Source organism: Lepidochelys kempii, chromosome 4 (assembly GCF_965140285.1).
Source record: "Lepidochelys kempii isolate rLepKem1 chromosome 4, rLepKem1.hap1, whole genome shotgun sequence".
Taxonomy (NCBI): Eukaryota; Metazoa; Chordata; order Testudines; family Cheloniidae; genus Lepidochelys; species Lepidochelys kempii.
In genome coordinates this window covers 19485472-19510233 of record NC_136383.1, presented here as the reverse complement: position 1 = coordinate 19510233, position 24762 = coordinate 19485472, and the positions used below count along the sequence as shown (strand labels likewise).

General features: G+C 41.1%; 2 protein-coding genes across 2 annotated transcripts in view; one reads left to right on the top strand and one right to left on the bottom strand.

Moving 5' to 3' along the window:
- Nucleotides 1-713: 713 nt before the first annotated feature.
- On the top strand, nt 714-16836 carry LOC140910221 (broad substrate specificity ATP-binding cassette transporter ABCG2). The gene is made up of 7 exons (XM_078852407.1): nt 714-1434; nt 2514-2573; nt 3163-3277; nt 8088-8240; nt 9311-9468; nt 14741-15007; nt 16791-16836. Exons 1-7 carry the CDS (start codon nt 1226-1228, stop codon nt 16834-16836), a joined length of 1008 nt encoding a protein of 335 aa, XP_078708533.1. The 5' UTR covers nt 714-1225.
- A 2528-nt stretch (nt 16837-19364) lies between these two features.
- PKD2 (polycystin 2, transient receptor potential cation channel) overlaps nt 19365-24762 on the bottom strand; it is a 60948-nt gene continuing 55550 nt past the window's right edge. The window contains exon 17 of the mRNA XM_073340655.2: nt 19365-19511. Within this exon, the coding sequence (XP_073196756.2) occupies nt 19471-19511 (41 nt within the window). The 3' untranslated portion in view covers nt 19365-19470. The remainder of the gene's footprint in view (nt 19512-24762) is intronic.

Sequence of the window (24762 nt, the reverse complement as noted above, 5' to 3'; positions counted from 1 at the left end):
CACTCATACACACCAACCATATACAACCCCCCACGACCCACTCAGACACACCTACACCCCGTCCGCACCACAACCATCTATACACCTACACCCCAACCATATACAACCCCCAATCTACACCCCACTCATACACACCAACCATATACAACCCCCCACGACCCACTCAGACACACCTACACCCCGTCCGCACCACAACCATCTATACACCTACACCCCAACCATATACAACCCCCAATCTACACCCCACTCATACACACCAACCATATACAACCCCCCACGACCCACTCAGACACACCTACACCCCGTCCGCACCACAACCATATATACACCTACACCCCAACCACATACAACCCCCCATCTACACCTCACCCAAACCACATACCTCACCCCACCCATACACACCTAAACTCACCATCTACACCTACATCCCACCCATACACCTATATCTACCCCATACACATCTAACCCAATCTATACCCCACAAATACATACATCACACGACCCATACACAACGGCACCCCCATTTACACCTACACCCCACCCATACAACCCCCCCATCTACACCCCAACCACATACAAATATCCTTTCAGAGAAGCTATAGAGAAAGTAGATAACTCTCAGTCCCTTTATAGAAATGTTTTTAGTTCTTATTTAAAGTAAAGTTAAGCAGTAGTAAATACTGTGCAAAAAATGGTCTGTATGAAAAGCACTTCAGTCAATACAACATTACAAATATAAATATATACTCAAATTAAATAAATCACTGTAAAACAATTGAGTCTTTATAACTCTTGGTTTGGTTGATTTATTTTTAGTCTCATTACCATTTCTTTACATTGATTTATATAAATCTATAGCCTCCACGTGCAAGCACTTCCTTCAGCTGGAGGAGGTTCCTGCAGGTGGAGGTGAGTCCTGTCTGCCCTGTGCTCTTGGGAGCCCCAACGCTGAGGGCTTATAGCTGCTAGTCCCTGCTTCAGTCTTAGTATGCTGTGATTGACTGAAATCTTGCTGTTATTGTATAGTTGATTTTTTTTTAAAAAAGAGGAATCAGTAGGATATGAGAGTGTCGTGAATGTTACCATACATGTAGGTTTATCCAACAACAAAACATTAACATTATATTTCAGGTACTTGTTTCTATTGATTTTATATTGTGAATGCGCTTATGGTAACTTTTACTATAAGTATTTTTGTTATAAACGACAGAAGCATCCTTCCAGAATGACAGAGAACCAGCCACACCGCAGTATTCAGATATCAGAACCAAGTACCAATGGCTTCCCTTGGAAAAAACTGTCCTCTATAGAAAAGCAAAAGTTTCCTGCAGAAGCCACTGTGACCTTTCACAACATCTGCTACAGAGTGAAAGTGAAGAGTGGCTTTTTATGTTGTCAAAAAGCTGTTACTAAAGAAATTTTGAAAGATATCAAGTACGTATTTAAAAAAATATTTAGTGTACGTTAATTTTCTTTTTCATACAACTTAGTCAACAACCTCATGTCAACGTCCAAGAGATAGATTCAGGAATGACTGAAGAAATTACTGTAAGAAATACAGTTTTTGAATTCACACTTTGGATGTTAACTTTTGTATTTTATAAAACATAATGCGATATTGATACATTAATACATAAGAGGGTTACAACATCAGTTGTGTGTTATTTAATTTAAACTTAATTCTGTACAAATATATTACTAGTTGGATGCATTATTACTTTTATAAATGTTGTATGATAATTTGAAAAAAAAGTTAATTATCTGAGCTGGTAGTTTAGAACCCTTATACAGAAGCATTGTTTGCAGCACAGCAAAGAAATCTCAGTTCAGTTGGAATTTGTGATTCATATTGAAACTCTGATGTATTTTTTTAAAAAAAAAAGTAGTACTTGTGGCACCTTAGAGACTAACAAATTTATTAGAGCATAAACTTTCGTGAGCTACAGCTCACTTCATCGGATGCATACAGTGGAAAACCTTATGCTCTAATAAATTTGTTAGTCTCTAAGGTGCCACAAGTACTCCTTTTCTTTTTACAGATACAGACTAACACGGCTGCTACTCTGAAACCTGATGTATTTGAGAGTTTGAAAACCAGTTTGCAGGTGCTTAACTCAAGGCCCATCTTAGTTCTGATGGCAAATAGCTGCCTAGTCAGGTTTGTGTGCAAGTCACCAGTTTGTAGGCACAACTGTAAGTCCGTAGGAAAAATGTGTAAATGTCCATACTAAAGTAGGTATGCAATTGGACCTGAACTTCGGGAGAAAAAGAGGAGCTTAATGTGGCTTAAAAAAAAAAGCCTCTAAAATTGAAATATAATTTTGTATATTTGAAAACTAAAAAATTATAAACATTTTTTTTTCTAGCAAGTAATTTGATTTCACATAGCTGAGGAACTTCACCAGTTCCCAAAGGATTTTGTTTTACAACAACAGACAAACAAGGCTTTCAAATTAAATGAATTAGTCTACAAATAAAACAGTGACTTCAGGAAATGTTGCTTTTGTTTGCAGTGGGATTATGAGACCTGGCCTTAATGCAATTTTGGGACCCACTGGCAGTGGCAAATCTTCGTAAGTGTTGAAGCAATGAAAGGACTTATTTTACATTATCTGTATTCCTCATGTTGAGAAACCATGCCAAACAGAAAATGTGCCTGCATACTTATAGTATGGATGATTAGGAACACAAGAGCCAAGTGTTCAAAGTGGCTTCAACCCAAACTCTTAATTAGTATGCCTCAAACTGTATCTTTATCACCCAAAAGATAACTCAGATTTCCATGCTCAAAAATAAGGTATCTGGAGTTCAGCTACTTGATTTAGGTGTACAAACAAAATCTGTCATGTAAATCTAAGTTTTGGAAACTTTTCCAGCTGGCATAAATTACAGCAGCTCATAGGCTGCTCAAACCTTTGCCAGGGCCAGCAAAAAGGCTCCCTAAAAATCAGGGAGCCCTAACCCTGACAGTTCCACCTCTGCTTATTGGGTGAGCAGATCTTGTCACAGGAGACAAAATGAGCTTGCATTTCAGCATCAAAATTGCATGTGCAACACATTTTGTTAACTGGATTTGTATGCCAAATTTATCTTCCACCTACTCCACGGTTCAAAGATTTATTCTTCAGAACCCTTTTGGGAGCCTGATTTTTCTTTTTCTAGGCTATTGGATATCTTAGCTGCAAGGAAAGATCCTCATGGACTCTCTGGAGAGATTTTGATAAATGGAGCTCCTCGGCCTGCCAATTTTAAATGCATCTCTGGATATGTGGTACAGGTAAATGAGCCTGCAGTTACTACCTGCCTTTACTGTTTTAACCTCCCTCCAGAGACAGAGAGACAGACAGACACAATCTGGATTAAAAATAACCATTAATTGATTCATACAGACCCGTGATGAGAATTATGATATAAAATTTACTGACAAAAGAGTCTGATACAAAAATGTAGAAACCAGTGTAGTGTTTCTTACTCCTTTTCTAATGTCCCAATTTTTGATGATTTTTTTCCTATTGTAAACGAACACCTCATGTGATGTTCGGTAGTTTTTCCATTTTCTACTACACTTTGGTTATTATATTGGATCACCCTGACTGAATTTCACCTGAATTTGAATTTATTTTCATTGGCCTCAAAGACTACAAGAAGATGTTAAAAACAATGAAATCCTTCTCTTATTTTCAACCCAATTGTTATGTTTTTAATTGTTGCTGAAAATTTGCAGGAAAATGACCTGCAGTTGCTGATTGTTTCAGATGTGTCTCCTTTACATTTATTTCAATATTATTTTTATTACAGTATTGTCTTGAGGTGTCAGTCAGGGTAAGGGTCCAACTGTGTTAACTTTGTACAAAATTATCTACATTATACAGTTTTTTCATTTGTCCTGTTATTACTTTTGTATTCAGATTTCTGCTTTGCTCTTTTTGCCTCCAAGTGCAATATCCTAGAGAGACCTTAGGGTATGTCCACACTGCTACTGGGAACTAGCCTCCTAGCTAGCTTCACTCAAGTTAGTGTGCTAAAATAGCAGTGTGGATGTTGCAGCTCTGGACGAGATTCAGACTAGTCACTTCAGTTCAGACTGAGGGGGTCAAGTGATTTTGAAAGCCTGAGCTGCAATGTCCACACTACTATTTTTAGCACAGTAGTTTGAGCAGAATTAGCTGTCTGTCTGTCTACCCTGACTGGGAAGCTCACTTCCAGCTGCAGTGTAGACATAGCTTTTCAGGTCTAGTTATGAGGAGAGGGAGTGTGACTTGTTGTAGGGACTGTCCAGAGTAGGGACCATATTGGAGTTATAGTCGACTAATTATTCCCAGTAAATTTGGGGGGGGTGTGTGTGGAGGGCTGACGGGCTGGCTTGTGGAAGAGTAGCAGCAGATTATGGATCAACCATTTATGACCAAAAACTAGCTTTGAAAGCTTGTAAGTTATCTGAATTTTCTTATTTAAAAAAATTATTGATCTTAAAGAGACTTAAAATTCAGCAAACTCCTGGAGTCTTATTTGAGAGACCACCATTTAAAAAGACTTTGTCATATAGTTCAGGCTCCAACTGTTCGCTATCTTAAATCTGAACATTATCCTATCTAGCTAAAATACCATCTGGATACTACGTGCCAGATTGTGGGCCCAGATATAAAGGTGTAAACCAGAGTAACTCCATTAAAATCCATGACGTTATTTTGACCAATGCTACAGCGATCAGAAAATGGTTCTACATACTTTACCTTTTCTGAGAAATTACTCCTCCCAGAGTCAACATTAATGTGGGATCAGCACAAAACCAATGTTTTGTACCCCATCTTTCCTATGCTTCTCCACGTGGGGCTTGTTCCATGGACATTCCTCCATCTTTTCAGCTGATATGATTTGGCGCTAGCCAGCTGGCCTTTTCCATCTTTGGGGAGCTGCCACAGAGGACCACTCTCTCCCGCAATTCCAAACTAGGTACCATAATCTTTTAGGGAAAGACTACTGCCCTCCCCTCATTTTGCAGAGATTAGGTCCAGCTGGCAAACGGAGTTAGCTGGGCTCTGACTTTATAGGCAGAGCGCAGGAAAACTCCATATCAGTGGACATCATTTCCCTTCCCTGGTGAATCCATACTATGTATAGCCTTTGATTCATCAGCACAATGCATTCCCACTCTTGGGGGCGGCACTTCCTATCCTGGAGAATACCTGCCAGACATGGTCTTGGATTCCCTAACGTGGTGAAACTTCATGCATTCAGAGGATGGACTTTCCCTGTCCTGGGGTTTCCCACATAAGAATGGCCATACTGGATCAGACCAAAGGTCCGTCTAGCCCAGTATCCGGTCTTCTGACAGTGGCCAATGCTAGGTGCTTCAAAGGGAATGAACAGAACAAGTAATCATCAAGTGATCCATCCCCTGTTGCCCATTCCCAGCTTCTGGAAAACAAGCTAGGGACACCATCCCTGCCCATCTTGGCTAATAGCCAATGATAGACCTATCCTCCATGAATTTATCTAGTTCTTTTTTGAACCCTCTTATAGTCTTGGCCTTCACAGCATCCTCCGGCAAGGAGTTCCACAGGTTGACGGTGCGTTGTGTGAAAAAATACTTCCTTTTGTTTGTTTTAAACCTGCTGCCTATTAGTTTCATTTGCTGGCCCTAGTTCTTGTGTTATGAGAAGGAGTAAATAACACTTCCTTATTTACATTCTCCACACCAGTCATGATTTTACAGACCGCTATCATATCCCCCCCACCCCAAACGTAGTTTTAGATTATCTAGCACTGGGAATCCAATCCACTAAGGGTTTGGGCTTTTATTTCCTGAGAGGTTCCCACAGACAGGCATTCTCCAGCACAAGGAAACAGACCACTAGATGTTGGGACTTCTCTGTGCTGGGGAATCTCCCGAGTTCATGGGCATGAAATCCCTCAGCACAGATAACACCGTGAGAAGTTAAACAATGTTAATAAGATTTCAAAAGTAAAGAGAGCATTTAATTATAAAGGATGAGGCATAAATCTGAAAAGACATTGCTTGTTGATGGAAAAGCTCTGTTGGACTCTTGCATCACAGGTATCATATTTGTGAACTTTGGTCTTGTGTAGTTTTCCTTTCCTGCAGAAGTTAATCCTTATTCGTTACAATACTGTAACATGGTATAAATAAAGGAAAATTTAAGCCTCACCTCAGTCTCTGGAAAAATCATGGAGCAGGTCCTCAAGGAATCAATTCTGAAACACTTAGCGGAGAGGAAAGTGATCAGGAACAGTCAGCATGGATTCACCAAGGGCAAGTCATGCCTGACTAATCTAATTGCCTTCTATGATGAGATAACTGGCTCTGTGGATGCGGGGAAAGTGGTGGATGTGTTGTTCCTTGACTTTAGCAAAGCTTTTGACATGGTCTCCCACACTATTCTTGCCAGCAAGTTAAAGAAGTATGGGCTGGATGAATGGACTATAAGGTGGGCAGAAAGTTGGCTAGATTGTCGGGCTCAACGGGTAGCGATCAATGGCTCCATGTCTAGTTGGCAGCCGGTATCAAGTGGAGTGCCCCAAGGGTTGGTCCTCGGGCCGGTTTTGTTCAATATCTTCATAAATTATCTGGAGGATGGTGTGGATTGCACCCTCAGCAAGTTTGCAGATGACACTAAACTGGAGGAGGAGGAGGTAGATACGCTGGATGGTTGGGATAGGATACAGAGGGACCTAGACAAATTAGAGGATTGGGCCAAAAGAAATCTGATGAGGTTCAACAAGGACAAGTGCAGAGTCCTGCACTTAAGACTGAAGAATCCCATGCACCGTTACAGACTAGGGATCGAATGTCTAGGCAGCAGTTCTGCAGAAAAGGACCTAGGGGTTACAGTGGACGAGAAGCTGGATATGAGTCAACAGTGTGCCCTTGTTGCCAAGAAGGCCAATGGCATTTTGGGATGTATAAGTAGGGGCATTGCCAGCAGATCGAGGGACGTGATCGTTCCCCTCTATTCGACATTGGTGAGGCCTCGTCTGGAGTACTGAGTCCAGTTTTGGGCCTCACACTACAAGAAAGATGTGGAAAAATTGGAAAGAGTCCAGCGGAAGGCAACAAAAATGATTAGGGGACTGGAACACATGACTTATGAGGAGAGGCTGATTGTTTAGTCTGCGGAAGAGAAGAATGAGGGGGGATTTGATAGCTGCTTTCAACTATCTGAAAGGGGGTTCCAAAGAGGATGGATCTAGACTGTTCTCAGTGGTAGCAGATGACAGAATAAGGAGTAATGGTCTCAAGTTGCAGTGGGGGAGGTTTAGGTTGGATATTAGGAAAAACTCTTTCACATAGCAAGTCTCTGAGTGTGACCCCCCTTATAAATTAAAAACACTTTTTTATATATTTAACACCATTATAAATGCTGGAGGCAAAGCGGGGTTTGGGGTGGAGGCTGGCAGCTCGCGGCCTCCATGTAATAACCTCATGACGCTCTGAGGGGTCCTGACCCCTAGTTTGAGAACCCCTGCTGTAGAGTCAGTGGTTGGCATGCAAGAAAGTACATAGGAAAACATACAGAGGGACATCGTGACTACAGGGGTACTGGAACAGTTTGTATAGCCGGGGGCTGAGAGCCATTGAACCAAACTGTAAAGCCTGTTTATGATGGAAACTGCTTCAAGCCAGGGGGTGCTACCGCACCCCTAGTTCCAGCACCGACCAGTACAGTTATGCCAGTAATTTAATAGATAGAGGGTTGAATCCTGCAGTCCTCACTCAGGCAAAATTCCTATTTAAGTTTTGATGAGATAAGGACTGCACATTTGATCCATAGATAATTAGGGCCCTAACTTTCAAACAAAAGTAATTTTACTCACGTAAGTAGTTAGTGGAAATCCCCTTAGCACTAGGAGAGTGGTGAAACACCGGAATGCGTTACCTAGGGAGGTGGTGGAATCTCCTTCCTTAGAAGTTTTTAAGGTAAGGCTTGACAAAGCCCTGGCTGGGATGATTTAGTTGGGGATTGGTCCTGCTTTGAGCAGGGGGTTGGACTTATGACCTCGTGAGGTCCCTTCCAAATTCATATTCTATGATTCTAAAACTTGCTAATATTTTTGTGTCTTGTAAGAATGATGTGGTTATGGGGACCCTGACAGTGAGAGAAAATTTTGAGTTCTCAGCTGCACTCCGTTTGCCAAGTACTGTGGCTGAACAGGAAAAGAAGGAACGAGTGAACCAAATCATCAGGGAACTGGATTTGGCCAAAGTGGCAGATTCCAAGGTAACTACACATGGCATAGCATGACATGGTATTTAATATTACCAAACAAAAAGCTAAGGTATGAGAAAGTTAGCACTGTAATTACATAACATTTAACTAACAAACAAACCTCATTAGAATGTTGTAGTTACAATCAACAAACATTTGAAAAGCAGGAAATTCAGAGTTAAGACTACCTTAATGTATACATCTACTCTGAAAAGAAGCTTGAAAAATGGCATTGTGATGTTCTATACATAGTATCTCAGTGATTTCTATATCAAATGTGTTCAATTTAAAAAGTGTTTTTTCTAACTTCCATCTCTGTAGTTAAATCCTGGGTTCTGTAGATGAAGCTGAGTTCTTTCTTTCGAGCACATTATCACCAATAATAAAGATACTGCATATCAAATGATGCCTTTTGATACTTCTGTAATCTCATTCAGTGAATGGGGGATATACAGATGTCACGGATTGGTTGAGCAAATGGAAGTTAGTAAATAATTCTGTTAAAAGAACAGATGACATCTCAGTCTCTCTCATCGGAGTAAAAAGCAGTACAAATTATTTTTGTCCTGAAAGTAACCAGATATGACTTTGCATACATGCAGGGAGCAGATCTTTTGACTTAGAAAGTGCATTTTTACATATTCACTTTTCAGAATAGAACTGCACTTTGCTCCCCGACATCCCACCATTTGTGGCACCATTCACACACTGTAAATATGGGTCTATATGTATTTTTTTTAATCCTGAGGTGCTTAGAAGTCCTGGGGATTAACAGCATAGAGACAGATTTTTCTTGTTTTAAATTTACAGCCTTCTAATAAGGCGCTTTTTAAAAAGCTACCTAAATTTACAATCTTAACTTGATCTTAATGGATTTTTTTGTTAGAAAACTGGTTCATTTTTGAAGCATTGCTATAATTTCGTCTCTTAATCATGTGAATGTTTTTGTTTCATGTAAATATTTCTGATCTAACACCTGAAGTTAGCCCTAATATTTTCCTGGATTTTGAGAATGTTAATAAAAAAATAATTAATTAATAAAGAAATCTCCTTTTAAAGGTCTGATGCTTCTTTTGCACTAGGTTGGCACCCTGTTTATTCGTGGTGTATCTGGGGGAGAGAGAAAAAGGACCAATATTGGAATGGAACTCATTACTGACCCTGCAGTCTTGTTCTTAGATGAACCAACTACTGGACTAGATGCCAGCACTGCCAATGCTGTCTTGTTGCTCCTGAAAAGGTGACTGCAAGGGAATCACTGGGAAAGAACTATCTGGTCTTTGATAGAAGTGTACTCTCTAAACATATCTTAATTGCAGATACAGTATATAAATAGTCACAGCCTGATGTATTGGTTTATGATTGGGTTATTCCCATGTAAGGAAAGGGAAACTGCAGGCTTCCACAAATGGAATTTCCTTCTAATTCTGCATTCAGCTACTGTAGTGCGTTAGCGGTCATCCCTCCCTCTCTGGCTCAGTGAGAGGCCACTCCGCCTCACCACATCACAGGGGCACTGCCCCATTTCAGGGAAGTTGTGATTCAAGCGGTGGGGTCCAGGCCCTTCTGGCAGGAGAGAGTAGGGCAAACAAACAGTCTCGGGGCTCCAGCCCTCAGCCAGGACAGAGGAATCAAATAGTCTTAGAGAGTTCAGGCCTTCAGGCAGCGTGGAACACCAAACAGTCTGTCATCCTCATGCAGGCAGACAGCAGACAAATGCAGGCCCCTTGGCCCAAGGTGGGGAAGCTGTCCACCCTACTGCACCAGGTCCTAGCCCAGGGCCCTAACAGTGGCAAATGGTTCCACTGAGTCAGGGGGGAAATCCAGTCACAACACACTGACCTGGATTCAGGCAGCAATACAACCGGACCATAGCTGGCCATCCCTGGGCTACTTTCTGCTTGCCCATTATCATGTACCTGCAGCTCAGGATTGTCCGTGGCCTCTTCGGCGTATGTGGTGAGTGGCAGTCCTGGCAGTTCTTTGTCTGGGTCAGTCTCCTCCAGTGGCAGGGCATGGCAAGGCACAGTGCAGGTTTTGCTCCAGGAAGCTGCAGCAGCCAGGAGATATTTGCTCCCTTCTCTGGCTCAGACTCAACTGGATTACAGGCTCTCCCTTTTATACTTCCTGCCCCACCCCTTAGCTTTCTGCAGGAGGGGGCGAGCCTAGTCTGGCTCCGCCCACTAGGGATCACAGAGTGGCTCTTCTCCCTCTAAAAAAGAAAAGGAGTACTTGTGGCACCTTAGAGACTAACCAATTTATTTGAGCATAAGCTTTTGTGAGCTACAGCTCACTTCATCGGATGCATACTGTGGAAAGTGTAGAAGATCTTTTTATATACACACAAAGCATGAAAAAATACCTCCTCCCACCCCACTCTCCTGCTGGTAATAGCTTATCTAAAGTGATCACTCTCATTACAATGTGTATGATAATCAAGCTGGGCCATTTCCAGCACAAATCCAGGTTTTCTCATGCCCCCCTCCCCCCACACACAAACCCACTCTCCTGCTGGTAATAGCTTATCTAAAGTGACCACTCTCCTTACAATGTGTATGATAATCAAGGTGGGCCATTTCCAGCACAAATCCAGGGTTTAACAAGAACGTCTGAGGGGTGGGGGGGGGTAGGAAAAAACAAGGGGAAATAGGTTACCCTGCATAATGACTTAGTCACTCCCAGTCTCTATTCAAGCCTAAGTTAATTGTATCCAATTTGCAAATGAATTCCAATTCAACAGTTTCTCGCTGGAGTCTGGATTTGAAGTTTTTTTGTTGTAATATAGCAACTTTCATATCTCTAATCGCGTGACCAGAGAGATTAAAGTGTTCTCCGACTGGTTTATGAATGTTATAATTCTTGACATCTGATTTGTGTCCATTTATTCTTTTACGTAGAGACTGTCCAGTTTGACCAATGTACATGGCAGAGGGGCATTGCTGGCACATGATGGCATATATCACACTGGTGGATGTGCAGGTGAACGAGCCTCTGATAGTGTGGCTGATGCTATTAGGCCCTGTGATGGTGTCCCCTGACTAGATATGTGGGCACAGTTGGCAACAGGCTTTGTTGCAAGGATAGGTTCCTGGGTTAGTGGTTCTGTTGTGTGGTATGTGGTTGTTGGTGAGTATTTGCTTCAGGTTGGGGGGCTGTCTGTAGGCAAGGACTGGCCTGTCTTCCAAGATTTGTGAGAGTGTTGGATCATCCTTCAGGATAGGTTCTAGATCCTTAATAATGCGTTGGAGGGGTTTTAGTTGGGGGCTGAAGGTGACAGCTAGTGGCGTTCTGTTATTTTCTTTGTTAGGCCTGTCCTGTAGTAGGTGACTTCTGGGAACTCTTCTGGCTCTATCAATCTGTTTCTTCACTTCCGCAGGTGGGTATTATAGTTGTAAGAATGCTTGATAGAGATCTTGTAGGTGTTTGTCTCTGTCTGGGGTTGGAGCAAATGCAGTTGTATCGCAGAGCTTGGCTGTAGACGATGGATCGTGTGGTGTGGTCAGGGTGAAAGCTGGAGGCATGTAGGTAGGAATAGCAGTCAGTAGGTTTTCAGTATAGGGTGGTGTTTATGTGACCATCGTTTATTAGCACTGTAGTGTCCAGGAAGTGGATCTCTTGTGTGGACTGGACCAGGCTGTAGTCCATCTTTGTGTGGAATGTTGGTGTAGAGGGCTTCTACATCCATAGTGGCCAGGATGGTGTTTTCAGGAAGATCACCGATGGATTGTAGTTTCCTCAGGAAGTCAGTGGTGTCTCGAAGGTAGCTGGGAGTGTTGGTAGCGTAGGGCCTGAGGAGGGAGTCTACATAGCCAGACAATCCTGCTGTCAGGGTGCCAATGCCTGAGATGATGGGGCACCCAGGATTTCCAGGTTTATGGATCTTGGGTAGTAGATAGAATATCTCAGGTCGGGGTTCCAGGGGTGTGTCTGTGCGGATTTGTCCTTGTGCTTTTTCAGGGAGTTTCTTGAGCAAATGCTGTAGTTTCTTTTGGTAACTCTCAGTGGGATCAGAGGGTAATGGCTTGTAGAAAGTGGTGTTGGAGAGCTGCCGAGCAGCCTCTTGTTCATATTCCGACCTATTCATGATGACAACAGCACCTCCTTTGTCAGCCTTTTTGATTATGATGTCAGAGTTGTTTCTGAGGCTGTGGATGGCATTGTGTTCCGCACGGCTGAGGTTATGGGGCAAGAGATGCTGCTTTTCCACAATTTCAGCCCATGCACGTCGGCGGAAGCAGTCTATGTAGAAGTCCAGTCTGCTGTTTCAACCTTCAGGAGGAGTCCACCTAGAATCCTTCTTTTTGTAGTGTTGGTAGGGAGGTCTCTGTGGATTACTATGTTGTTCAGAGGTATGTTGGAAATATTCCTTGAGTCGGAGACGTCGAAAATAGGATTCTAGGTCACCACAGAACTGTATCATGTTTGTGGGGGTGGAGGGGCAGAAGGAGAGGCCCCGAGATAGGACAGCTGCTTCTGCTGGGCTGAGAGTATAGTTGGATAGGTTAACAATATTGCTGGGTGGGTTGAGGGAACCATTGCTGTGGCCCCTTGTGGCATGTAGTAGTTTAGAAAATTTAGTGTCCTTTTTCTTTTGTAGATAAGCAAGGTGTGTGTTGTAAATGGCTTGTCTAGTTTTAGTAAAGTCCAGCCACGAGGAAGTGTGTGTGGAAGGTTGGTTTTTTATGAGAGAGTATCCATTTTTGAGAGCTCATTCTTAATCTTTCTCTGTTTGCTGTAGAGGATGTTGATCAGGTGATTTCACAGTTTCTTTGAGAGCGTGTGGCACAAGCTGTCAGCATAGTCTGTGTGGTGTGTAGATTGTAATGGATTTTTTACCTTCAGTCCTTTTGGTACGATGTCCATCTGTTTGCATTTGGAAAGGAAGATGATGTCTGTCTGTATCTGTACAAGTTTTTTCATGCAGTTGATAGATTTCCACTCCATATGGCTAAATGCAGTGCCTTGCATAATGACAGATTTCAGAGTAACAGCCGTGTTAGTCTGTATTCGCAAAAAGAAAAGGAGTACTTGTGGCACCTTAGAGACTAACCAATTTATTTGAGCTTAAGCTTTCATGAGCTACAGCTCACTTCATCGGATGCATACTGTGGAAAGTGTAGAAGATCTTTTTATATACACACAAAGCATGAAAAAATACCTCCTCCCACCCCACTCTCCTGCTGGTAATAGCTTATCTAAAGTGATCACTCTCCTTACAATGTGTATGATAATCAAGTTGGGCCATTTCCAGCACAAATCCAGGTTTTCTATTTCTATTCTATCCAGGTTTGCTATTACCAGCAGGAGAGTGGGTTTATGGGGGGAGGGTGTGTGTGAGAAAACCTGGATTGTAAGGAGAGTGATCACTTTAGATAAGCTATTACCAGCAGGAGAGTGGGGTGGGAGGAGGTATTTTTCATGCTTTGTGTGTATATAAAAAGATCTTCTACACTTTCCACAGTATGCATCCAATGAAATGAGCTGTAGTTCACGAAAGCTTATGCTCAAATAAATTGGTTAGTCTCTAAGGTGCCACAAGTACTCCTTTTCTTTTTGCGAATACAGACTAACACGGCTGTTACTCTGAATCCTCTCCTTCTGACTCAGTGGGAGGCCAGTCTGCCACATTACAATGGGTCAGACTCTTGTCTCCTGTCCCACAACCCTCACTGTGCCAAAAGGGGCAGGGAATTTGGACCAACAAACAAATCCTTTTGGAGGATCTGCCCAGGGAAAGAAACTTTGATATAGAAATCTCATGCATCCACAGTTACCTACCCTGCCAGGTCTCAATATCCCTGGGACAGCTCTCTGAATAGTGTGTCATGTGTTTGGAGTGGGTGAGGGAATGCCACACCTCATGGAAGGAAGAACATTGCTAGTTACTTTACACTTAAAAGCTTCTGCATTAACTTACATTACTTTGTCCTGTAGGTATGGGAGTTTAGAATCTGGCCAAGACTTGATGTTCCCTACTTTCTCTTTGTCCCACCTCCTAAGGGCCTTAGGATTTGGCCCTTTTAAACTTTCTTCTGCTTTGTTTGCTCCATTATATCTTGTAAAACAATATGACACTTATCCCAAGAAGTTACAAATATTTGCACAAGAATTTATTTTCTATACATTGTTCGTTGGAAAATATGTGGCCTTTCACCTCGTTTCACATATCAAATCATCAAGAGAATAATGAATGCTTAGGTACACATCATGAGAATAATTCATTATAAGGGAATAATTTATGGATAGTGGGCCAAATTCTGAGGTCCGTATTCTTCTTTTACTCAGTTTTTACTTAAGCTACTACTGAAGTTAATGGGCACTTGCATCAGTAAGGCTTGAGTAAAAATTGAGAGAGGACTCCAGGATTTGACCAGATATGCTTGTCATTACTTCAGATTGAGTGGCATTAGCCATTCATAGCAGAAAGAAAATATAAGAGAAAAGGAATAGTTGCAGATGTTTAATTCCTCTCCTGTTTTGTGGTGTGTTTTTTTGTTTTTTTTTGCATTCAGGATGTCAAGTCAGGGGAAAACGATTATCTTTTCACTCCATCAGCCCCGGTACTCCATATTCAGATTGTTTGATAGCCTGACGTTACTGGCTGCAGGAAGCCTGTTGTACCATGGCCCTGCTCGGAATGCTCTGCAGTACTTCAAATCTATTGGTGAGCTTTCAAAGGGAGCTTTCAAAGTCACAGTGGTGGTCTTCCAGCACATTGTATTGATGTTGGCTTCTAGCCTCCCAGCATATTATACTGATTTTGACCCAGATTCTCAAAGGTAATTAGGCACCTAACTCCCATTGATCTCAGTGGAAGTTGGGCACCTAAATACTTTTGAGGATCTGGGCCCTACTGTATAAGTAAGGAATGAAATCTTGTTTAAAAATGCATTCAGTATTAAAAAAAGTAGCAAATATCGTTTATTTAAGACATGAGTCCCTGTCACTGTGGCCTCTGAGATGATGGACTATGATAAAAGCTTTATATCCCAGGACCAAAGTGGGCATATGTAATCATCAAGGCTCATTATCTTTCTGTAGCGCTTACATCAAAAGTGGACTGTGAGATATAAACACTATTAAGATACAGCAATTTTTAATATTTTAAACCACCAAATGTTTTCTAACCACATATCCTAATTCAAAAGTCTTAGCAGTGTTGTGAAATAATGTGCTTAAAATGTTTATCTGAATAGTCTAATGGACTCTGTCAGAGCAATGGGGCAAGCATGTTCCAGAGTCAGTGGCAAGCCACTAATAACATCCTGCCTGCAAATCCTGGATGTTTGTATATAAGGACTTTTGAGCAAGAGCATCTCAGCCAATTGCAGCTGTTAAGAATGCACATAGAGAGAGACGTTGTTCATTAGGTAGCCAAGTCCCAAATCTTTGAGAATTTGATACATTACTGTTAGGGGGCTTATTCCTTCACCCACTTACTTCCCTGGTCCTTCTCGCATGAACAGAGAGCAACAATACCCGAAGTCCAAAGGTGCAAACAATTCAATGGTTATTGGGGTGAACTTCCAGCAAGCATGATTCCAGTTTCCTTCCTTAGTGTCCCCCTTCCCAGCTCTGACACCACAGAGCCTTACACCTGTGTCCCTGTTCCCATTCCTGCCCTTAGCCAAACATGATTCCAATTTCCCCACCCCTATTCCCTGTTCCCATTCCCCCCCCCCCACCCTCTCACTTCCTGATTGACTGCAGACTATATAGTAAAACTTGAGTTCTGCTCAGCTATACCTTAACCAATCATTTTCCTGAAATTTAACTAACCAATCCTAACATATTGTAACATGATTATGTAACCAATTATATCCCACCACCTTAATTAGTTTACACCCAGCAAAATTAATTATACAGCAGACAGAAACAATCACAGAACCAAACAGAGATTATACAGGTTTCAGAGTAACAGCCGTGTTAGTCTGTATTCGCAAAAAGAAAAGGAGTACTTGTGGCACCTTAGAGACTAACCAATTTATTTGAGCATGAGCTCATGCTCAAATAAATTGGTTAGTCTCTAAGGTGCCACAAGTACTCCTTTTCTTTTTTAGAGATTATACAGACAAACAATAGCAAAGTGGGAACTATAATGACAAAACAATACAGAAGTGAGGATTTCACATCCCAGCTATTGGTAAGTGAGTTCTTGCCAGACAGGATACTATCAAACTAAGTTTCCTTTAACATTTTCTAGGCACTTCCCTTTCTCTGGAGCTGATAGGCACTATCAGGACAGGATTGTATTCCTAACAGCCCAGTAGCACCTTCTTTCAATGTGACTAGTTTGGAATGTGAGGATGTGACCAGTCGCTTCCCAGCTTATGGCTGCCTCTGTTGCTTAGCCAAAGGCCTTAGCCTGAGAACAGGGCCTCAGACTGTCACAGTAGGAGAAGGATCTTACACTGGCAGACAGTGATTTTGATTCTTTCTTTTATACCTCTATAACTAGCCAAGTGATAAGAATACACCTAAATTCTTAGAGTACAGGCCTTTACCGACAGGCCTCAATATCTATATCCTAACAATTACTATCAATACCTTAATTGCATCCAGAAATGAAGAGGAGGAAGCCTCTGCAGACCTTGGAGAACTGATCTAATGTTCTCTGTACAGCCTACCTTGCTAAATAAGTGAGCAGCTGCATTCTGAACAGAGTATAATTTCTGAATGGTCTTTATGGGTAGCCCCATGGGAAGCATATTTTAATAATTCCATAAGGAAATCACAAGGCATGGATAATTGTTATGAGATTCGTGAAAGAGAGAAATGTTCACAATCAAATGGAAAAAAGACACTTGAGGCTACTAATGCTTCCTGGGAATCCAGAAGGAGTCAGGGATCCAGCAGTACACCGATGTTGTGAAAATAGGGACCATCCCCTCCAAATCCTTTAGATGCTTTATGCCACCCTAAATTTATCACTGTTTTTTCTGGATAGACTTCAGACAGCTCAGTGTCTCATTCAAGCCCCTATTTTGACTAGGCATTTGAAAGCACGATGATCATCCAAATCTGAACTGTGCCATTGATCCAATTTCCATAATGGAATGAACCAATAAAATTCTAGAACCAAACACATGTGAACTTTGTAGTTTTGGCCCATTCTATTTTTGTCTTTGGTGAAGCTGACTTGTTACATTAGATGGTACCTTTTGATGGTGGGCTATCTAATTGCTTTCCCTTTAAGACAGATTTAAGAATATTACCCTTAATATTGCAACATATTTCTCCCATCTGTTGAATGACTTATTTTAGAGATCTGATATTATTTCTTTGCAGGTTATGAATGCGAGCCATACAACAATCCTGCTGATTTTTTTCTGGATATCATTAATGGAGACTCAACTGCTGTGACACTCAGCAAATCAGAATCTGTCAGTCAATGCAATTTATCAGGTATGGGAGCTAGAGGTCAAGTGATTGTCCACGCTGATCCTGCTCATGATGCACATGCACCCCATGTGTGTGAGATTGGATTCTTTTTGAATAGTATCTGTTATGGCCACACCTGAACCCCTAATGACCCCTTGGCTATTATAGGTGAAGGATAAGAGGTGAAGAGGCTGCAACCATTACTCTGTTCCTTCTTACTAACTGTGGTGCGAGCCGGAGCACCTGCAGCATGTGCCTCATGCAACATAGCTTCTCCTAACTCACTATGTGAGCTCGTTTAGCTTTTTAAGATTTAATTTATTAATTTTTAACTTTACTTTCTTTGCTTTGCCTGTTGGGAGGGGGACTTAACTAAGAGCTTTCCAACACCCCTCCTGTACACAAGGGTATTCCCACCTCATGCCAGATTCCAAGTCTCTGGGCTTCAAGACCTGCCAGTTGTGCAGTTGTACCATGCCTATTAACAACAGGCACTCCAGATGTCTCATCTGCCTGGGAGAGGAGTACATACTGGAGCATTGCTCCATATGCCGCTTCTTGTCTAAAAGCGGAACTCTTTTGTTTCTAATTTTGTGCCCGCAGTTACTTGTGGGTAAGATTATGGCTAGATTGTGTGATTCAGTCTCCAAGATTTTAACGTAGTTTTCTGCTTTACATTCTCAGGGAACTTCTTGGGGAGTTGCATTCAGAAAATACAAGCTCCCTGAGAACATGGAGAGAAAATTGTGTTACAGTCTTGGCATCTGAACCACACAGTTTATTCTGGGACATGTTTGGTTGCCATTAGATATTCTGGCCACCCTGGAAAAAAAGGTAGGAGGCAATAGATGTGGTTGAACTAGGCCACAACTGTATTCATTTAAAATACCCAGCAATAAATTGTACCCAGCAATAATTTGTACAGTGCATGTTATCATTTCCACAAACATTTCCACATGGTCCACAAACTGGTCCTAGCTATCCCATTGCTGGGATTCTCCTTTGTGCCCGATATGGAAATAAACTTGAGCTTTGAAGCTTGAATCCTGATCTGAATTGCTGCAACATTCTGTAGGTTTGGATGTGCGATTCTGGTTCAGTCTGATCTCTATTTATTTATGGTAAGAGATTTTGAGGATAAAATGTAGCCCTTTCGGGGCGGGGTGGGGATGGGGATGACTTCAGTATACCTAAACTGCCATGAACTAATTTGCGTCTTTAGCTTTCTACTGCTATTGCTCCTACAACAATATTTTTCTTTTTAACCTGAAGAAACCATTGAAGAGGTCGGTGGTGATAAGACTATTGCTGAGAAATTAGCAGAGCTGTTTTCCAGTTCCCCTTATTACAAAGAAACAAAAGCAGAATTAGAGAAGCTGTCTTTGGAAAATAAAAGGAAGATGAGTGCAGATTTCCAACAAATCACATACAGCACTTCCTTCTTTCACCAGCTAAAGTGGGTGTCCAGACGCACATTTAAAAACTTGATCTATAACCCACAAAGCTCCATGGCCCAGGTAATTGTAGTGAATCTTTAAAACATGAACAGTTACAGTCTGTTTCTTTCTGAAGATGAATTGGGTTGAAATATAAAATGTTGGCTTCTGATAATTAAGAAATGAGTGAAAAAACTTCCAATTGATTAGCCAACAATATGACTTTAAACAGTCTTTCACTGTGGAAATCACTGTGGAGATTTCAAGTGGAAATCTTTACATAGTCATAGATCATATTAACAGAGAAATCGATAGACCTTCATTTTTGTCCGTGCTGCCCTTGGCATTTTTGCTAATTATCAAATACAGTAGAACCTCAAAGTTACGAACACCAGAGTTATGAACTGACCAGTCAACCACAGAACTCACTTGGAACCAGAAGTACACGAATCGTGAGCAGCAGAAACTAAAAAGAAAAAACAACAACAACCAAGTTCAGTACACTACTGTGTTAAATGTAAACTACTAAAAATAATAAAGGGAAAGGAATATTTTTCTTTTACTTTTCAAAGGTGTATTAAGTCAATGTTCAGTTGTAAACTTTTACAGTTGTAAACCACCAGAACGTTTTGTTCAGAGTTATGAACGTTTCAGAGTTATGAGCAACCTCCATTCCCAAGGTGTTAGTAACCATGGAGGTCTACTGTATGTGGTAAACAAAGGTTTTCTGCTACACAGTCCAACATTTCTTTATATTTCATCATTCAATAATGTCAGAACGCTGTCTGTTTGATAACATTCATATCCAAAACAGAGGATTGTGTTTTCAGAAATAAATGAGATCTTGTAATCCTAACACAGACAAAATTCCTTTTGACGTTCGTGAAAATAGGATCAGACCCTTTGTGCCAGATCATGCCACCATTATTTACATGGAATATCTTATATTCTGCATTTGGTCCCATTGATTTAAATGGAACAACTCACAGCGCAATGTACTACTCAGTATGAGTAAAGGTGGCACAGTCTGGCCACTAAATTGTCACTCTTTGTAGAGCCTCTGTAGATTTATAGTATAATTGTCTTTGAATTGCAATGATGATAAAGCAATATTATTTTACATTTTCTTGATGTATTGACTATCATATTGTGGGTTCGAACTAGGATAGATCATATTGTTCCCTTTTCTTACCTTTGCTTCACATGTACACTTCTGGAGCAGCAAATGGAAGGATTGATAAACTATTTAGAATTGATAGATTAATAGCAACAAATAATATAAATGGTACGCACGGATATGCCCCACCCCTACAATGGTGGCCAGTGAAAAGACGGGAGCACAAGAAGCCTTCCCTCCCTCACTTGGATAATCCATGTAAGGATCAGGCAGAATTGCTGCCCCGTAAAGTGGGGATTGCAGGGACTGCTCCCATATTACTCCCATTCCCAAAAGGGTGAGGAGGGGCAGATAGGAAGTGAGATCATGACTCTGCCTTTTTTATGCACTGACCAATGTTGGACAGCCATGCAGGGGAGTAGGCTTCGCCCTACAAAGCACTGAAGTACTGCATATGCAGAGTCCTCATGCCCAGGAGCTCCAGCACACATTCTATCTGAATGCCTTTTTGTGCTCTCATTGGCTCAGTGCATCTCTGAACTGTACTTAAATGCCTGTCTGCATTGCTCTGCACTGAACTATACTTAAATGACACAATCAAACCTTTGTGAGCGTTTTTCCAACAATGACGCAAAACTTTTCCAAAAAACTATGGTCACCAGCATACAGGAGAGCTGTTCAGTATCTCTCAAGTTAAAAGGTTTCTGGGTGTGTATCTGTATGTTGATATTATGGATATCCCTAATAATTGGTTTGTAAAAGCTTGACCTTGTGACAAGAATTATACTCTCAAGCTTTATAATACTCCAGGGTTAATGGTCCTGACTTTCTTTCTCACAATCTTTTCTATCTCCCAAACCTCATTAGGAATGGATTTCAAATACATTCTATAAATGGTACACAGTTCACTAAGCCGTCTTTGCTAATCCTCTCCAAATTGGTCTTGATATGATCCTTGTTTTCCACTACAATTAGCTTAGTGGCTGAATTATCCCTGACATTTGGTCCTTTCAGCAGATTCTTAGTGATACAGTACCACGTATGAAATGCTTTATAGTGTTAAGACTCATGCATCCCTCATGCTTAACCATGTCTGAACTGCCTGACACCATCATTTTTGCTGAGATTTTTTTTTTGCTTCTACATATTAAGAAATAATCATGTACAAATTTTCATCATTCTGATTATGTCATTAAAGTCATTCATACTTTTTTATCTGTTGGAAAAATTCATGTTTCTGTTGGCTTAAAACTAACAATAATTGGATTGTTCTGGAATCGCTAGGCTTTAAAAACCTTTCTATTGGGCTTTACTGTGAAATAAATTATTAATATGGTTCAATTCCTCCACGCCCCCTAGATCCATTATTGAATAGACTTAAAAATACAACCCTTGTTACAAGCAAAAAGTTGCTACTTTAAAAAAATATTAAGTTTGAACCTAGCATTTGAAAGAAATAATAGTTTAGAAGTGATTTCTTTTCTGCTTTATTATTTCAGTACAAAAGGGAAGGAGATTTCTCTTTACTTCAGCAATGTCTCTGTACCCTCCTCCGCACTTAGTTTACTAAAGATCCTTTTGCTATAGTTATTAAACTAGTTCTATTTTTGAATATATTTGTTTGAGCTGGAAATATTAGAAATACACATTTTGTAAAGCAAACTCTGAGGATATTTGTTGTATAAAAGATGAGATTTATTCTCACTTTGGTTTGTATTATGTTAGGAGTTTTTGCTTTTGTTACCATTGTTCCTCATCAGCAGAGCAGGGATGCTAGTTTTTATCTAGTACAAGAAAGCCTTTGTCAATCTTGAGTTCTCAGTTCTGGGCTCCTCGAATATGAAAATTCTCATGGTTTAGTGGCTGAATTATCACCCTTCAATCAGTCTGGTACCTCCTAGAATTTCCCAAGTGCCAACTGTGTATTTAAACAAACATTTGAGGCTCTTTTAAAATAATATCAATAAATAAGACATTGAACAGGCAAGGGACAACTTGTTTTTATAGGTATATTTCTAGAGGAGCTGCCCTTGTGCTTCTTTGGAAGCTAATGACTTTTGTGAAGAAATACATTTGACATGCTTTGGGGGAACTGACTGAAAAGTCCTATTGCCAGAGCAATAAAGGATTAAAAGATGGAAATATAAATAATGCCAATCAATATGCTTTTATCGAAAGTAGGTCTTGTAGAGGAATGTGATATCACGCTTTTAGACACTTTTGAGTTTGGTTAGGCTGCTGCACAACCATTATGGATCAGCTTTTTTGTGGCTTTTTCCAACAGTTTCCTATGTTCAGGACCCGACCCTCTGGCCAGATTCTTTTAAAGTCCCATCCCTTCTGGGAGAGGACTTCTACCTATGCTCTCTTCTGGGCCTTTTTCCTCTGACTGCCCTGTACTCTTTCTTTTAATCTCTTCCCTCATCTTGACCACATCCTCCCCAGTTATTTTGTGGGGTGTTTTTACTGGGATTCTCCTGACATCAATTCTTGGTTCAACACTGTGCAAAAATGTTATTAATGGCCTTAATTATTCATCATGAAGTTTGCAGATGACAAAAAGATTGGTCGAGTGCTAAATAATAATGAGAACAGGTCACTTATACAGAACAATGTGAATCACTTGGTAAGCTGGGCACAGTCAAGCAACATGCATTTTAACAGAGACAACTGCAGGATCTAGGAACAAAGAATGTAGTCTATATGTATAGGATGGAGAGCTGTGTCCAGGAAAGGCCCCTTAAAAGGACATACGGGTCATGAATGGGACTTCACAGTGCAGTGCTATAGTCCTCAACCATAACTATTTCACATTTGGGGACAATGTATACCTTCAAATCAGTGGCACTGCTATGGGTACCCGCATGGCCCCACAGTATGCCAACTTTTTTATGGCTGACTTAGAACAACGCTTCCTCAGCTCTCATCCCCAAACGCCCCTACTCTACTTGCGTTACATTGATGACATCTTCATTATCTGGACCCACGGAAAAGAAGCCCTTGAGGAATTCCACCATGATTTCAACAATTTCTATCCTACGATCAACCTCAGTCTGGACCAGTACACACAAGAGATATACTTCCTGGACACTACGGTGCTAATAAGCGATGGTCACATAAACACCACCCTATACTGGAAACCTACTGACTGCTATTCCTACCTACATGCCTCCAGCTTTCACCCAGACCACACCACACGATCCATTGTCTACAGCCAAGCTCTACGATACAACCGCATTTGCTCCAACCCCTCAGACAGAGAAAAACACTGACAAGACCTCTATCAAGCGTTCTTACAACTACAATACCCACCTGCGGAAGTGAAGAAACAGATTGACAGAGCCAGAAGACACGCAGAAGTCACCTACTACAGGACAGGCCCAACAAAGAAAATAACAGAACACCACTAGCCATCACCTTCAGCCCCCAACTAAAACCTCTCCAACACATCATCAAGGATCTACAATCTATCCTGAAGGACGACCCATCACTCTCACAGATCTTGGGAAACAGGCCAGTCCTTGCTTACAGACAGCCCCCCAACCTGAAGCAAGTACTCACCAGCAACCACACATCACACTACAAAAACACTAACCCAGGAACCTATCCTTGAAACAAAGCCCGTTGCCAACTGTGTCCACATATCTATTTAGGGGACACCATCATAGGGCCTAATCACATCAGCCACGCTATCAGAGGCTCGTTCACCTGCACATCTACCAATGTGATATATGCCATCATGTGCCAGCAATGCCTCTCTGCCATGTACATTGGTCAAACTGGACAGTCTCTACGTAAAAGAATAAATGGACACAAACCAGACGTCAAGAATTATAACATTCAAAAACCAGTCGGAGAACATTTCAATCTCTTTGGTCACTCGATTACAGACCTAAAAGTTGCAATTCTTCAACAAAAAAACTTCAGAAACAGACTGCAACAAGAGACTGCTGAATTGGAATTAATTTGCAAACTGGATACAATTAACTTAGGCTTGAATAAAGACTGGGAGTGGATGTGTCATTACACAAAGTAAAACTATTCCCCCCCACCCCCGCCACTGTTCCTCACATGTTCTTGTCAACTGCTGGAAATGGCCCACCTTGATTATCACTACAAAAGGTTGTCCTCCCCCTGCCCCTCCTCTCTCCTGCTGGTAATATCTCACCTTAAGTGATCACTCTCGTTACAGTGTATATGGTAACACCCATTGTTTCATGTTCTGTATGTATATAAATCTCCCCACTGTATTTTCCACTGAATGCATCCGATGAAGTGAACTGTAGCTCACGAAAGCTTATGCTCAAATAAATTTGTTAGTCTCTAAGGTGCCACAAATACTCCTTTTCTTTTATAGTTAAAAGAGTTAACAAGAACCTTAAATTTATAAACAGGGCAATATGGAGTAGAAGAAAGGAGGAGATATTACCTCTGGAAATGGCATTGGTGAGTCCATCACTGGAATGCTATCTCTACTTCTGGTGTTAAACATACAGAATGTTTAGAGAAGAGCCACAAGAATGATTCAAAGTATGAAGATACCTTATAGCTAAGAGTTTAAAGTGTTCAACATGCTTAGTTATTGAAAAGAAGGTTAAGA